General features: G+C 32.7%; 1 protein-coding gene across 3 annotated transcripts in view; it reads left to right on the forward strand.

The window, feature by feature from the left end:
- The window catches only part of LOC117171450, a 31,326-nt gene extending 21,611 nt beyond the window's left edge, over window positions 1-9,715 (forward strand). Inside the window, exons 4-8 of one of the 3 annotated variants that reach the window (XR_004466881.1) lie at window positions 40-558; window positions 7,669-7,959; window positions 8,105-8,419; window positions 8,877-9,270; window positions 9,388-9,715. Coding sequence is in view for 2 of the 3 variants with exons in the window: in XM_033358784.1 (XP_033214675.1) it covers window positions 40-558; window positions 7,669-7,959; window positions 8,105-8,373 (1,079 nt within the window). In the remaining variant the exon portion in view is untranslated. Of the gene's footprint in view, window positions 1-39; window positions 559-7,668; window positions 7,960-8,104; window positions 8,420-8,876 lie in introns of all 3 variants that reach the window. The other 2 variants (XM_033358784.1, XM_033358785.1) reach the window with 2 other exon arrangements.
- Window positions 9,716-17,411: the final 7,696 nt, after the last annotated feature.

Raw genomic sequence — 17,411 nt, forward strand, 5'->3', positions numbered from 1 at the left:
AGTAACGATGACAGTTACCCAAAACGAAATTTCTTTCAGAACTTCTGAATGGTAACGTTACCATAGTTCAGTCAAATAAGACCGTAGAAGGCACCTACGTTTCTTCAGGTTCAGAAGCAGACATAAAAATTGAGTTGCGGGAAGGCGACGCTCAGTTTCTTTCGAATAATGCGACTTTGGTCTCTACCTATTGGTTTATAGACTGCAAGTATTATGGGCAGACGAACGATTATAATTTTAAAACTAACTTTACGAAAGTGAACACTACATACAACATAGAAGCACTGATAGTGGCTTCGTTTGAATCACCTCAAACCATTTCTGTTAATAGTTCAACAGCTTCGAATTCTTCGACAACGTCGAGTCCTATAATTTTGAAGCCTGCGATACCAATAACAATGGCGATAAGTGCACCAAATGCGACAACAATCACACCTAATACGACGGTATATCCACTTGGGAATTTATCGTTTCCGTTCGTCTGCTTGAACTCGTCAATCATCCCTCCTGATCCTAAAAAGACCTATGGATACTTCAACAAAGAGATTAATGTTAAAGGTTAGTAGTGTTTGACCTGGGTATCACTTGATATCGTAGAAGATATTTAATAAAAGATTTATTGAGGGGCTAACAATGTCACTGTGAAATTGCACAGTCGAAAACACAATTTAAAATGGTAGAATTATAATTATTTTAAGGACTAATAGGATTGTTTCCATGATCAGACATCTCTATTCCAATACTCAGATCTTACATTAATGCAATACTCCTATATTGCTAACTGCATATACCTCACAGTAAGTGGCGCGTCCAAAAAGCTAAGAATATGAACGATAACGTTTTTTCTCCTTCTAGTATGAACTTCGGGATCAGTGCGCATGCGTCAAAATAAACACTAAACCGCGCTCATAGTTGGCGGCGCATGAGCAATACTGAGTGAGTTCATGATCGATGTGAGACAGACATACAAAGAAACCCGAAGTTAGTTCTTATGGGCACTTAATATCGCCGCAAAAAATGAAGATCCCCCACTTTAGAAGGCAATAACTCCGCAGAAAAAAATGTGAAGAGGTTCGAATGAGAACCACACGAATCCGCTAAGTTTTCTCAATAAAATGGTGTTTCTGTAATTTGCGTAAAAAAATGTTCCGAGCTAATTAGCAAAATACAAGTAATAATGCTGTCGCGAGGCCCATTGCTGAGATACGTTAATTTTTACATGGCCCCCGAGCTAAGAATATGTTGGAAAAATTTTGAAAAAAATCTGGAGTGTGCTACAACATGTTTAGAATCCAGTAGAGACCTTCAAATTTTAAAATATTTAAAAATGTCAGTTTTGCAAGGATTTTTGTTGAATGTTTTTATTTAGGGATTAAATGGAGCTATCGCGCTGTTTAATTGCATAAAAGGTGTAGTAATAAACCCTGAATCCTATTTCGACCACAAAACTTGAATAAAAATTATAATTTCGCGATTAAAGTCGCTCAGAATAATTCGGAGTGTAATAAAGCGAGGCGCGTGGCACAGTAGTAGAAAAAAGTGTAGAAAAAGAGGGTCCGTCATATTTGCCAGCAGCAGGTAGCCGTTTTTTTTCCAGATTTTCCTACAGCTGCTGCTCGCTCAGCAGGGCCGTCTCAATGCTCTGAGGTGAGCTTCGCCCTTCTCTCCTGATATAAAATTGTAATATTATAATACAGTATCAAGCTTGTACACGAATGAATCTTGTATTTTGTTCATTTAATATAGTACACCTATTTCGCTATTATAATATAATTTTGTAATTATTAGGCTGCTAATTCGCTACTGAAATGCGTGAAAGATTTGTTTATATGAGCAATTCCATGTCAAGTCATCTGCAGAATGTAAGATATTGTTCGAAATTTCAATGAAAATTGCAGTATTTGTTCTCTTAGGTGTTGAAAGAAAAACTATAAGATGATTTTTGAAAAATTCCAAAAATCTTAGAATACATTGAAAATTGAGCTTTTTGAAATTTTAATTTAATTCTTATAACTTTAATGACTTTATTTCTGTAAAGGTGTATTTTTTAAAAAAATTATTTGTAATAAGATACAGTTGTCAAGAAATATTTTCTTAACCAAAAATTTCTTCGATTTTTCAAAAATTAATTTGTAAATTGAATTATTTAGAGGACAGTGTAAACTATCTATGCACTTTTTTAATTGGATATTTTTTCAGAAATTAAGTTTAAACATTTGTTTTTGAAAAATTCAAGAAGGTTTTGACATTTTTTGTTTCAAGAAATTTTTGTTCAGAACTGTACCATATTACGAATATTAAAAGAAATACGCTTTAATAGTATTAAAATCACAAAAGTTATGAGAGTTTAAAGAAAAAAGACCAAATTTTTCAATTTTGTGTATCCTGTAATTTCTAGGAATTATTTAAAAATGATGTTAGGGTTTTTCTTTCAACACCTACGAGAACAAATACTACAATACGCATAAAAATTACTAACAAAGGCTTAAGTTCTTCACATGATTCCAAAAGGACCAATTTTCTATCCACAACAGTTCGTTTTCGACGAAAAAAGAAATTAATAAAGCGGTTAAGTTTTTTTAAATATTATTATTTTTTTTATTAAATAGTAACATTTTTAATCAACGGATATAAATGTTAAGAAAAAGTATAATAGTAGACTTTTCAAACCAACAAAATAAAAATAATTCTATTTTCATACTGGTTTCTGTATTAATTCAATTCGCATTTAGGCGAAACAATAAGGAAAAGAGTACAAATTTCTTAAAAATGGCGAGACAAAGAGGAAATATTTAAAAAATGGTAAAACAAGGGGATATGGTTAAAAGTGTGGAGTCCTCTATTTTCAGTTTCCAAGAAAGTCCACACTTTCTTTTCGGCTAAATGGAAAAATAATTGTATTACACTACATATGGTGCAACATTATCTTATTTCAAATAATTTCAAAAAAAAATATGCACATGGAATTGCTCATATAAACAAATCTTTCACGCATTTTAGTAGCGAATTAGCAGCCTAATAATTACAAAATTATATTATAATACCGAAATAGGTGTACTATATTAAATAAACAAAATACAAGATTAATTCGTGTGCAAGCCTGATACTGTATTATAATATTAAAATTTTATATCAGGAGAGAAGGGCGAAGCTCACCTCAAAGCATTGAGACGGCCCTGCTCAGCGAGCAGCAGCTGTGGGAAAATCTGTAGAAAACGGCTGCCTGCCGCTGGGAAATTGACGGACCTTTTTTTCTACACTTTTTTCTACTACTGTGCCACGCGCCTCGCTTCATTAAACTCAGAATTATTCTGAGCGACTTTATTTGCGAAATTATCATTTTTATTCAGTTTTGTGGTCGAAATAGGATTCAGGGTTTATTACTACACCTTTTATGCAATTAAACAGCGCGATAGCTCCATTTAATCCCTAAATCAAAACATTCAACAAAAGTCCTTGCAAAACTGACATTTTTAAATATTTTAAAATTTGATGGTCTCTACTGGATTCTAAACATGTTGTAGCACACTCCAGATTTTTTTCAAAATTTTTCCAACATATTCTTAGCTCGGGGGCCATGTGAAAATTAACGTGTCTCAACAATGGGCCTCGCAACAGCATTTTTACTTGTATTTTGCTAATTAGCTCGGAACGACATTTTTTTACGCAAATTACAGAAACACCATTTTATTTAGAAAACTTAGCGGATTCGTGTGAGTCTCATTCGAACCTCACATTTTTTTCTGCGGAGTTATTGCCTTCTAAAGTGGGGGATCTTGATTTTTTGCGGCGATATTACGTGTGACAAAAGAGAGAAAGAAACAGGATACAAAATAGCTCAGAGTCCCCTGATACCGGTCGACCGTAAGCCCCAAAATTTCCACTAACTCCGGGGTTCACTTTATATGTCTGTGCGCTATTATTTTAGAAGAGGAATTTCAAGCAGTGCGCCATCTAGGAGTATTATATATATGAGATCTTATAGTTTATACAATTCTAATTTTATACGCGCTACCAAAGTATATCCAAAGGTATCAGTAATTTTCTCATATAGCTTTTCTGCGTGCATATTTTTTTCGTTTCTTCACGTTAGTAGTCGGAATTGACAAAAATTATTTTTAAAAATGTTAAGAGGATTTTGAAAAGGTGATACCGGAAATCTCACAAAAGCATATTCATGAAAAATGCCGTATTTTAAAAGTAATCCAAAAAGAACACGTCAATATGGTGATATGGCTGCACTCGAGTTGGGAACTATGGTCAGAACACCCTCAATTCTCGCGCTGCATAACAGTTTATATATAACTTTGGTTACCTTCTTACGTCTTGACGAAAAAATAAATTTCTATGCTATTGCATTTGCTCACTTAACTTCAGAATGGAAAAAATTACATTTGCCTTTTAAGACAAAAATAATTTATGCAGACTTCGAAATGTGCATCTATTCGGCTATACTTTAAGTTTTTAATAATTCCATTACTATAAATCGTTGTACAGCTCATTTAGGTCAAAGTTGGTGGAGAAAAATCGAAGTGCTTGGATGAAGTAATGAATACAAATACGAAAAATCAGAAATAGTTTCTTTTTTTTTGGAAAGATTGTGTTGATTTTGCTTTTTTAATTCGTCTGATGTAATAAAATGTTTTAATGAAGACCTCAAGGCTATCCAATCATTAGACACTATAGATCAACAGTTTTTTGATTATGTTTTTGAAATTTATATTAAGATTGGTTCCAATTTTCCACCTGAAATATGGGTTACTATTTCTCCTACAATAATGCAAAAAACAAACGGTTGTAAGGCTTATCATTCAAAATTGAACGCTATGTTTAGAAATTCTAAAACAAAAGTTTATAGTCCAATCGGAAACCTACATGAAAACGAAAAGCACTAGAAAAGGGAGAAAAGAAATGATAGAAAAAGAACCAATCTCTTATTGATGAAATGTTTGAAATTGGTTCTGTAATTAAATTACAATTAATTCGTGTCGTTTCTAGCAAGTGTTTGACAAGCACAGATGAGTTTTTTTATTAGTAAAAAATGCTGACAGTCCAAAATATCGAAAAAGTTTGAAGGGAAAATGTTGGGAAAGAAAGGAGATCGAGAAAATGAGGAAAGCGTTAGATGGACAGGAAAAGAAGTAGTGAATAGGAAATGTCCCTGTGCACTCACCCTAGTCCCCAACTCAAGAATGCCCTTCGTCGATTCTGACCATCGTCCGCAACTCGAGTGCACCGGGTCACATGACCAAACTCTTTCACAAACTCACTTTATGTACTAACCAAGAACATATAAAAACTTTAAATTCGTTAGTGACTAGAACTTTAAACCTACAAAAGCTGGCAGTTAATCTCAAGTCTTGGATTTTTTGAATAAAAACTTTTGAAGAACTTCATCTTGCAATCTTTAAACTTCGCAAAAATTTAAAAAGTAAATATTTTTTTGACATATGATTTGGATGTTAATCCTCTTTCGAATCCAGTAAATAATATTGACACATTATTAATTGTATTTGATTTAACTACAAATTTGACTTTATTAGAATGCATGAATGAAAATATTGGTATTCTGTGTCCATAAGGTGTACGTAAAATGCTAGATTCCTGTACCGTAATTTTTCATAGATTTTCGCAATATCGTAAATATATGAGGTTCACGTATTTAGTCAATAAAAAGTCTTCTACTATCGGCGAGGAAATCATGGGCGTCTGCCTTTGAAGCTTAGCAACTCAGTCCAAAAAAATGCTAGCGCAACAAAAAAACAGTCATATGAAAGCTGAAAGTGTTCTACGTAACTGAGCTTGAAGACGTTTATGTACAAAAAATGTTGTGCTTAGCAGACTGAAAAATATTTAAAAAGTAAGGATTTTTGGATACATTTAAGAACAGTCAAGTTTAGAGCATTATTTCTTATAAAAGGGGCGATGGGAAAAATTTGAAAAAATTCTTGAGTATGAAGAAAACTGTTGTGAACCAGTTGCAGTTGACAAATTTAAAGAATAATAAAAATTGTTTCTTAAAAGTACAAAAATGTGCAACTATATTATCTTCAGTTCTAATAAAGATATTAAAGCGATTCAAACTGCAAACTGTAACGGATAGGCTCTGTAATTATTTTCAATCATCCGAAAAGATGTGATAGTCTTATTTTTTGTGAAAATCACGATAGTTTTAGACATTTTTTTTTGTTAGAAAACAAGTGACAGAAAGCAGGGGGGGGGGGAGATTTTTTTATTTACTGCTGACCGCTGGTTCCTTTCTTCGACCCGTGGTTCTGATTCCTTGGATGGCACCTGGCCACGGGTCGATTTTTTTTTACATTTTTTTTATAGAAATCGTCTTTTCGGTTTTATGCATCGAAAATGAGTAAGTCCAAAATTCTATTTCTAAGCCAAATGATACAGATACGTAAAAAAGTTTAAGAGAAGAATTTTAGCTGGCTTAAAGATACTCCATGATTCGTATCCGGCCCCCTGATCACACGTGGGAGGAGGCTATTATTCCACCCGAGTCGAGTCCTCGCAGTACAGTGTTCCTCAAGCAAGAAGCATTGCTCTGCAGAGTAGGTGCAGTTAGGAAGAGAAAGGTATGCCATTACAGAACAAGGTAATATTAAAATTTGATGAATTTTAAATTCAGACTTTAAGCTTTTAGTAGATTGACCTACACTATATGGTTCCTGAAAAAAACAAGAATAAGAACAATAAATTTATCCTTCATTAACAAAATGTGCATGTACAGAAAAGGCAAATTTTCTTCTACACATTATTGGAGGAAAATACAGCAATAAGGGCAAGGCGATGCCAACTTGTCACGTGAAAATTGTCTTCCCCTCTCCATTTTTTAAAATAATTAAAGCATTCTTTTCTATCTAAATGCTATATTTGTTAACTGAAACATTTATAAAAAGAAAAACGCAAATTTCCCTTTAATTTACAGTCAATTGATGTTAATATTCTTCTCCATATTTTTGCAGTAAAATACACCAATAAGGTCAAGCTGATTTGAGGCACAAACACTCAACTGTAAATCACCCGAGAAACTTAGTAAATTCGAATGACAGTAAAGTTCACACTCAATATATTGAGTCTTAGTGGACCAAAATCAAATGAGATTTACCCAGGCGCCTTGGCAAAATGTCAGATAACATGACGGAATGTTATTTAGTCGAGTATGATTGGAGAAACATCTACACCTCCAACGACCAACTTTTTTTAAGTCCTTTGGAAGCTGCCAAATACTTCTATCCTCAATGAGGCGAGAGGATCTATTTGAGATGTTTTTTTCAGAACGAAAAAATCGGCCCTTTGCAGAGCCAACACATTTTTATAATGAGGGATTAATTTATTGTTCTGATTCATGTTTTTCTTTGTTTCTGTTACTCTTCACTATTTTTCATTAATTATAGCATAGGTCTATCTATTAGAAAATTCATGTCTGGATTTAAAATTAATCATACTTTAATATTACGTTGTTCTTCAGTATCGCGCCTTTTCTCTTCTAATTTCACATGCTATTGCAGAATGATACTTTTTGGGTTAGAAAGACAGGACTCTACTCGGCCAGAACATTGAGAAAATTAATCTTAAACTGTACTGTGGTAGTAAAGTTATTTCCTTCTCTGTTAAACAATGATTCCAATGATGAAATTGATATATTTTGTGTAGCCCCAATCGCCGAAATAGCAGTAGAGGGTACAAACTGGATACGACCATGGGATATGTTATCCCTAAACGTAACCTGCAAAGGCTCAGGCCCTTTCTACAAGTGCCTTCAATACCATCGTGGCAAATATAACATTACAGGCAACGAGACTTGTTACGATACTGACCATCTTCAAACCTGCAACTTCTCCATCATTCACTACTTTCTTGAGCCTAGTGTTTCCACAATCGTAATGATTCTCCAAAACGATGTCAGCACTCAAATATATCCAATCACCGTTAACATATACAGTGGTTAGTATTTCAAATTTCTGTATTGCGGCTGTGAATACCATTAGTTATGTTTATAAAAGATGATTGTTTTTCAAAATACGGCCAGTTTGACTCACTGTATTTTACGTAATTTTTATTTGAATTCATTTTTATTTTACTATTGCAGCCACCGTTCAGCCTCAGCTATCAGTAATCATCGTGCCAGTCACCTGCTCATTGGTCGCTATCGTACTAATCATTTTCGGAATTGCGTACTATATTCAGAGCAGAGCCAGGTTTACCGTCGAAGTAGCGGACTTCGATTTCGGGAAAAGCAATTCGGAAATGGAGTATAAAACTTTTAGGGAGAGATTGCGAGATTCATTCAATAACGCTGTAAGACCTGGAATTACAAGAATAATACGCCCACCCTACTATGGAAGCATGAACCACTGACTGATTTTTCACTAATCATGATCTATCTTCTGCAAAGATCGAAAATGCAAGCAGTAACGCATTTTGTTTTATAATATGTTTCCGTCTTTTGTTGATGCTTATTTTATCTTTTTTCTGTTACATTTTAGGGCTTATTCACAAAATACGTGACACACTTTTCAGGAACCTCTGCCCCTGCCCCCCCCCCCTCCGCGTGATATTTTTTCCATTGTTCTTAACATCGAGAACGATACTTTGTCCCCCCCCCCCCCCTAAACTTATCACGTATTTTGTGAATGACCCCTTAATAGACATTCTTACTCAAGAAAATTAGATAATCAAAAATTCAGACAATCTGAATTATATTAAACTGCATTTTTCCTAGTTATTTCTGCACGTTTTTGCCTTATTTGTTTCTTAATAGATTAGTTTGCAATTTTTATTTTAACATAAGCTTGGCTTTCTCCTCCTTAAAATTCTTAACAAAAATGAACCTATCTTTATGCACGTTTATATTTTTTCAGGGTTACAAACCGCTGCACGATTCGCAAATTTTGCAATGAGGGCGCCTTCAAAACAAAATACGTACTCCTGAAATATTCGCCTGCTTATGTTGAGAAGAAAGTGACTCCGTTTGTAGTGAAAAGACATAATACATTTTTAATCCAAATTAAAGTAGTTGTCTGCATTCGGATAGTGAAACGCGCTTATTTGTTACGAACTTTTGGACGATATATAATTCTGGACTCAGTATTCGTAGACATTAATTAGCAGTAGACACTTAACTATCTACTGCACGATGATTTCCAGTAAACCGTGAAATATAACATTTAATTGGAATTGTATATAAAGAAAGTTATACATAGGCTGTGAAAATGGAACACAAGAGAATGTTAATTTTGCATTACATTTTACGAGGTTCGTGTCCAAAAGTAGCATTATCTTTTGGAACTAGACCTTTAGGAAAAATGCAAATTAATTATAATCTGCAAACAAAAACTGCTCATAGAAATGTGTAATATTTTTATTTTATAGGGCGACTTTTGCTGTTATACTGTAAATTTCTATGGTTAGAATCTAATCAACTAAACGCTTGAGATCTTTGGAATTATCTTCGTGTAACAACACCAGCTTTGGACTCATCAGAATTTTATGAAAAGTGTTGAAATTTCACAAGAAGGTAATTCCAGATTCGATACAAATTAATGTTTTACTTTTTATAGAATTTTGCGTAATCTACGAGTTACTCTTATTTCTTAATATTATGCCGGAACCTATACGGTTTGGTCAAATAATTATTTGTATGTATGTATGTTTGTATAGTTTCTGATATGTATATAATATATTGTAAAGACACACAGAATTTACACCACGAATTATTATTTGAGAATGACTATCCTTCAAAACGAGAAATGAGAAAAGTTAAGCAAAATTCTAAATAACTTGGAACAGTATTATTGCAAATATATATTTTTAATTCGTAATTATTAAGCTTTTGGTGTGATGAAAAAAGGTTTAATTTGAAGCACTTTTATTTTGAGATTAAATTGTGTTGAACGATTTTAATTTACAACCGTGGTTATAAGCATACGCATGTTAAATTCTCTATGCTAGAAGTCGTTATATATTCAATATAAAAAGGTTTATTAGGTATATACTATAGAGTTCGTAAGGTATTATAAAGTATTATAAAGTATTACAGAAACCCTGTGCCACCGCTCTAACAATCTAAATTTCCGCTCCTCTCTATTTCACGATAAGTTCCGCGGGAACTTTCGGAACGTGTACAATTTCTTCCGTTTTGAAGCGTACCAAACCTAATATACGGTTATTGTTATTATTAACAATAAATATCGTATAGAGACTGTATGTGACAGGTCAAAATTGATGTAAGTTTATGTGGTGTATATATCATATTATAATGATCCATTTTTATCTATCTCGTTCGGTTTACGCAATAATTTTTGTTAAAAATAACAAGGTTCCCCTCAGGTCCCAGTGGAACTTTCCCAAGCGGCAGACATTTTACACGTTTCGGGAACGTTTCGTGCTGTTAGGGCATGGTCTGTAGTTGCGGAAGGTGCGCGCAACTACCCACCCGAATAAAAATGCTTCGACTTGGTGATGTCTTGAGATCGTCTCCGAACATCGATGTCGTGCTGCGTCTCAAAACTAAAACGACACATAAGATAATGTCTTTCTTTCCCTAGCGGGCCGAGTGACCGGAAAGGATACCCTACTGCGTATCCTTATAGTATTCACATAGTATCCCTTCCGCATCATGCAACAAAAACTCAACAAAAACAACCAGCAAAATGGGCATTTAACTTGTTGCAATTCGGATTCCAGATTAAATTTTCCATTCGAATGTCATGGAGTAGCTGCAATAGTATTTTTGATGCGTTGACATTTTTTTTAAATGTCATTAACTTCTGCTGAAGGTGAATTTAAGCGGATGTATAATCGCTTCAGTAGTATGTTGCCACGTGCATCGCAGCCTTATTTTCTCAGGATTCCACTGTATGACGCTAGTATCCAGCCAAAATTCTTAGTTACCGACGGATAACGCCCATCACCTACTACTAAAAGAAGCTGTGATTAAAGCCGCCTTTTGCACGTGTAAATGATAGGTATTATAATATTTTAATTTTTTCATGCCCATCTTGCTGTTTATTTTTTTAGTTTTTCTTGCGTTATGATACGGGAGGGATAATATGTGGATACTATAAGGATACGATGTAGAGTATCCTTTCCGTTCACTCGGTCCGCTAGGGTTTATATGGTTTTAGCATGGTAATTCTAAGTCGGCGTGAACTTGTCTCAAGGCGAACCTTTTTGGACTCAGAAATGAGTCTGTTAAAACATGCGAAGGATTAAAATTTGTATTTATTAAATTAATTAGTATTAATTTAGAAATTCAGAATCTTTGGTTCTGAACGAGTCTAACCCTACAAAATTGTCTTTAAAAAAATTTTAATGGTAATTTTTCCTAAGCCGTCAGAAACACGTAAAAACAAAATAAATGTGTGAAAATATACATAGAAATGCATAGAACCATACAAACTTGTCTCAGACATCAATTGAACCCTAATAGCAAGGAACGTTCCCTGGGCGTGTAAAATGTTCGCCGCCCGGGAACGTTCCATTATTGTTATTACATTCTCATAATTTATGATTGAGAAAGTATTAGAATTGTCCGAAATTTGTCATCACAGTTTTCCAACGGATCTCCACGTTTCGAGACCCCCTGAATACGAAAATCAGCTTTTTACGATGGCGTCTGTCTGCCCGTCCGGCCGCCCGTAAACACGATAACTCTCGAAAAATGAACGGATTAAATCCATCTTGCACACTTTTTTTAGGTCTTAAAAGAAAGGACGAGTTCGTTTAAAAATTTTTTTAATTTACCGAAAATCAAAATTTTAAGCCAAAAAACGCATGACATGAAAAAAAGAGAAAAGAAGAAAAACATTTCTTTTTGAAAGCCCTACAAGATTATCATAACAAATTTTTGGATTTTCTTGGAAAATCGAAAATTCAAATTTTTATTGCACAAAAAATAATGAAAAATTCCATTTTGTTGGCAAACTATGTAGGATACGAAAAAAAGATGAATTAACCAAAATTGTTATCCCAAAAAAGATTTACAATTTCGTTAAGAATCACTTCTTGATAGAATGCGTACTTTTTGTTTTATTTGTAAAAAATAACATTGAAAATAAAGAAATAAAATAACAATGTGTGGAAAAACGACGAAAGTTACGAGAAAAAAAGATTCAACAAAACCTGTTTGCAAATGTCTGTGGGAAATCGAGCGCGTAGAGCGAGTGTCACGATAAGAATGTGTACCTCAAAGCCTACAGAGCTTTGAGATACCTAATCTTTGACTATTACTCAATTAAGTAGGTAATTCAGAATATGAAGACGCATATAAATACTGCCATCTAAAAAAGATCTTTTTGATAAAGTTTTTTTCAAGCATTCTAAATGCAAAGAATAAATATCCGAGCGCGAAGCGCGAGGTAACCTATTATTGAGTGCGAAGCGCGAGATTCAACCTTTGCGCACCCCAAGCGCGCTCAAATCTGCGAGCCGCGCGCGCAGCGCGCGATGCAAATATGCTTTGAGGCGGGCAGATTTTTTTAATAACAATTATCTCGTAAAGCGTAAGATATAGGTATAAATAGATGTCATTTTTTAGTTTAGAGTACCACCTATACTACATTGTAATATGATATCCATATCATAAACTGACGTCAATTCTGACCTATCATTTACGGTTTATCGCATATTCATTTATAATAATAACAATAACTATAATTTTTTCTTTGAAAAGTTCAGTGGAACGTTCCCAAGTAGTAGACATTTTACACGCTCAGGAAACGTTTCGTACTATTAGGGAAGTCTGCGACTTCCGCATGTCTTGATTGGGCACCATTTCAGTCAAAACCAAGACGAAGAATTATGGCTGAGAAATATTTCGATTTTTTTATTAGAGTTAGGTGGCCAGCACCCGGTATATAAGAAGAGAAGAATAGAGAAAAGTTAATATTTTCAGATTTAAACGAAAGAGTGAGAATTAAAAAAATGTTTTTAAATGTGTTGATTTTCCATCTGGAGAAGTGCCCAAAGAAAGAATACGGTTATCTCCGGAAACAATTATTTTTTTTCTTTAACGATTGACACTTGTGTTGTATTCCATGCAGGCGAATATATTTTCGATGATTTTAATTCCGTCTAAGCTGTCCACAAAATATGTGCACATGCATAGTTTCTATTCGTTTTCGTGGAATATAATTTTGGAATTTTCAATTTTTTGTCTGCCATAACGGTAGAGTAATTTTAATTCTAATATTTTATATTGTTTTAACAAATTATAGATTTCATAATATAATAAATAATAATAAATTCATTTAATAATGTTGTGTAAGGTAAATAAAATTAATCTTTCTTTAAACAGAATTATAAAAATATTATTTGACCATACTACAAATTATTTCTATCTACATAATTATTTTATATTCATAACTGATCGATTAAAAGCACTAGGTTTCGCGTCTTCAAAGTGACATTATTCTCTGCCTTTCTATTCTTTCTTTTGCACCCCTTCATTTTTTAATTCCTCTTTTCGCTCCCATTAAATGCTTCTAAGTCGATTAAAAAGAATATAAATTTCTTTTTTTTTATCCCTTGGTTGAAATTTCGACGGAGGAATTTTCTAAATTATTCTTTCCTTACAGGGCAAACACCATATAAAGGAAAAAGATATATGCTTCTAAAATTATCATATGCCAATTCAGATATCGAAAATTTAGAATTTATCGAAAAAATGTTCCCTTCATCGGAAATTAGGCAGTATGTTGGGCTGAAGAAGTTTACCCGCAAAAGTTATGCCCAATTTAAGCTTACAAGATGTCCGATCCAAAGTTTCAGCGAAAATGTCCACTCCAACGCCATCAGTAGCGCAGCCGTAAAAGTTGCTCACATCAAGATAGGATTAAATGTTCTGTTGAGTTTGCTGTATTTCGGTGGCCAAAAAATGTCCCTACAAGGAATATTATGTACATTAAAAATCATGTGCAATTCTAGGGTTTACCAGAGGTGCTAATTTGTCAGCAAATGGGCTGATATTTTACACTTGGCACTGATTTTTCATGAAATGTGCTGATTTTTACCCCAAACCTCGATTATTTGCCTCTTTTTTTACAAATTTTCGTTTTTATATGCATTTTAAAACAAAATTACCGGTATATGAATGTCAAATAAAACTTTTTTGTTCTTACTACATTTGCTTAAATTACTGATTTTTCACGAGACCCATATAGTAACCCTATGCATTTCGTAAAAATCAAAGTTAAAATACGTATGCAGGGTGTCTCCCAGGCAAGAAGAGAAGAATTCAGAATCTGAATTCCCATTAATACGCGAATTTTTCTCCATCGAAGGATCCACCAAAAAGTAGAAAAAAGCAAAATCTATTCTGTTTATTCGACTTAGACAAATTTCATGGAAGCGTATTGAGAGGAATTAAAAATGAAGGAATGCAAAAGAATGAATAGAAAGACAAAGAATAATATCACTTTGAAGACGAAAAACCTAGTTCTTTTAATCGATCAGTTATAAATATAAAATAATTATGTTGATAGAAATAATTGTAATATGTTCAAAGAATATTTTTATAACTCTGTTTAAAGATAAATAAATGTTGTTGACCTTACACAACATTATGAAGTGAATTTAGTATTATTTATTATATTATTAAATCTATAATTTGTTTAAACAAAATTAATTATTATAATTAAAATTACTCCACCGTTATGGCAGATAAAGAAATTGAAATTTCCAAATTTATATTCCCCCAAAAACAAATAGGAACTATGCATGTGATCTAGGGTGGTCCAAAAAACCGACTTTCGAATAGAGTGCATGCCACCCCCCACCCCCATTTTGTGAGGTTGCCGCAAAAAAAAATTCCCTCAAAGTTTTAGCCAAATCGGTTAATATTAGGACGTGCCGCAAAGGCCCTGAAAATCCCATAAGATTAACATGGGGAAATTTTGGTTTTTGGTAAGATGGGATTCAGGTTTCTGGATTTAAACTTAGTTTGCGGGAGATGTTAAGAATTTGTTGATGAGTCTCTAATCAATCATTTGCATTAAATTACTTAAAATTTTGATGCCCCTCCCCCTTTTGGAGCCCCAAAAATGCCCCAAAAAACTGAAATTGACATTGTTGCACAAAATTGACACATAAATGCTCTGTTTTTCCCTTTTTTTGCCATAAATCATTTTTGTTTGTCAAGTGTTTTTTAAGTATTAGTAGAAGTAAGGTTTTAAGTATTTTTCAAATAATTTACAATTGTTAAACAATTTATTTTTGTTTAATTTTTTTTTGCACCCACTCATTGAAAGGTAGATTTTTTATGTTTGATTGGACAATTGGTCATTTTTAGGAATAGTGGTCTTTGCTTCAAGCATTTAGTATTTGTTTAAACAATTTATTATTATTTAATTGTAACTTTCTCTCAAAAAGAGGTATAAAACTCTAGTTAAAAAAAAATTAGTTAGCTTTGCTCCCTATTATTGAATATCTACATAATTTAGATACTAGTAACTCATTTTGTAATAAATTCTTATTTGTTTAAATTTTGTTTGTTTAAACAATTTTTTTCGAAAATAAATGTTTTAAATTTCTGTTTTTCTGCAATTATTGTAAAAATTTGTCATTGTAAAGAGCAACATTTTTGTCTAAACCATTATTGTATTCTTCAATAAATTGATTAAATATTAATGTAAGATTTATTGGAAATATTGATTCAAAAATCTGATTTGTTTTCTCAATTCAATTAAGTGTATCGCTTATTGTTAAATATTTAAACGTCAAACAAATGCTTTAAATAAATAATATTTGTTCATAAAATGTTTTACATTGGTCATGAAAAGTTTATTTTTTTAGTAAGACATCATTCTGTAAAAATAAAATTCAATTTTGTCGTTCTAAAATTAATTTATAATTTGTTCCTTTAAACCACCAGCGTAGACACACTCGTTTGTCCTCTGAAAGCTCAAAGTACCTTTTTTTTATGTTTATGTTGATCCCGAAGATTAGCTGTTAGTATTCTCAAAGGAATTAGAAATCGTATTTTTTAAACGTCACTGGAAATTAAAACAACAAATTTTGCTCTCAACAACAACAAATTACCACAATAATTGCAAAAAAACAGAAATTTCCAAAATTTATTTTTGAAAAAAATGGTTAAAAAAAATTTATTTAAACTAATAAGAATTTATTACAAAATAAGGTACTAGTATCTAAATGACGTAGATATTTAATAATAAGCAGAAAAGCTAAATAATTTTTTTTAAACAAATACTAAATGCTTGAAACAAAAATCATTATTCCTAAAAATGTCCAATTGTCCAATCAAACATAAAAAATCAACCTTTCAATGAGTGAGTGCAAAAAAACTTTATTCAAACAAAAATAAATTGTTTAAACAATTTTTAATTAGTTGACAAATACTTAAACACATGACAAAAAAGAAAAAAAACAGAGCATTTATGAGTCAATTTTTGGCAAAAATGTCAATTTCAGTTTTTTGGGGCATTTTTTTGGGCACCACAAGAGGGGGTGAGCGGCATCAAAACTTTAAGTAATTTCATGAAAATGATTGATCAGAGACTTCCTAACAAATTCTTAACATTTCCCGCAAGCTAAGTTTAAATCCAGAAACCTGAATCCCATTTTTCCGAAAACCAAAATTTCCCCATGTCAATCTTATCCCTAATAGCATGGAACGTTCCCTGAAAATGTCAAATGCATGATCTAACAAATACATGGTCTAGCCACTCGCAAGTAAAAAAACCGAACCAATAAGGGCCCACCTTTTAATTTCTCCATCTTGGATAAGAAAGGCGGCAAACGTAAGGGATTTTAAAATGCAAAATGTAAGAATAAAAATTTCTTGTACTTTTCAGGTGTATAAATATTTGAATCCTTATAAAATGTATTATGATAATGTTGAAGATCGTTAAAGGAAAATACGGATTAACTATAATTTTAGGTTATGTGTTTCATAACTTCTTTCTGCTGACAAAAAATGACGTATCTGTTTCAAATAAAATGAAATTGAAGTCAAGTGGGAAAGTTCTGACTAAAGAAAATAATATAATGCAGTGCAGGTTGGCCGCTGGACCAGGAAACCTGGAAAACCGGGAAATTACAGTGAATTTATTTTTTGACCGCGAATGTTACAAAATTTGTATAATAAAAATGTTTTCCAACTTTGATTTCAACCGTTTTTTTAATTTCCTAAATTGTGATTTTTATAGATTATTATACCATTTAGTTTAGAATGCTTAATTCGAAACTCTATCATTTTAAAAATTTTCCAGTTAAATTTTTTTGTTTTTCAGCATATTGTTACGTATTCGACTTTGCCCTATATACGCAATAGGTTTTGGGTCAAAGTCACACGCTTCTGTAGCTATAAGTAGGACCGAACCTACGGTCTCGAGCTCAGTTCTAATCTTGCTCATCGATTGTATTTTCCTAAACGA

The sequence above is a fragment of the Belonocnema kinseyi genome, chromosome 4, assembly GCF_010883055.1.
Source record: "Belonocnema kinseyi isolate 2016_QV_RU_SX_M_011 chromosome 4, B_treatae_v1, whole genome shotgun sequence".
NCBI lineage: Eukaryota > Metazoa > Arthropoda > Insecta > Hymenoptera > Cynipidae > Belonocnema > Belonocnema kinseyi.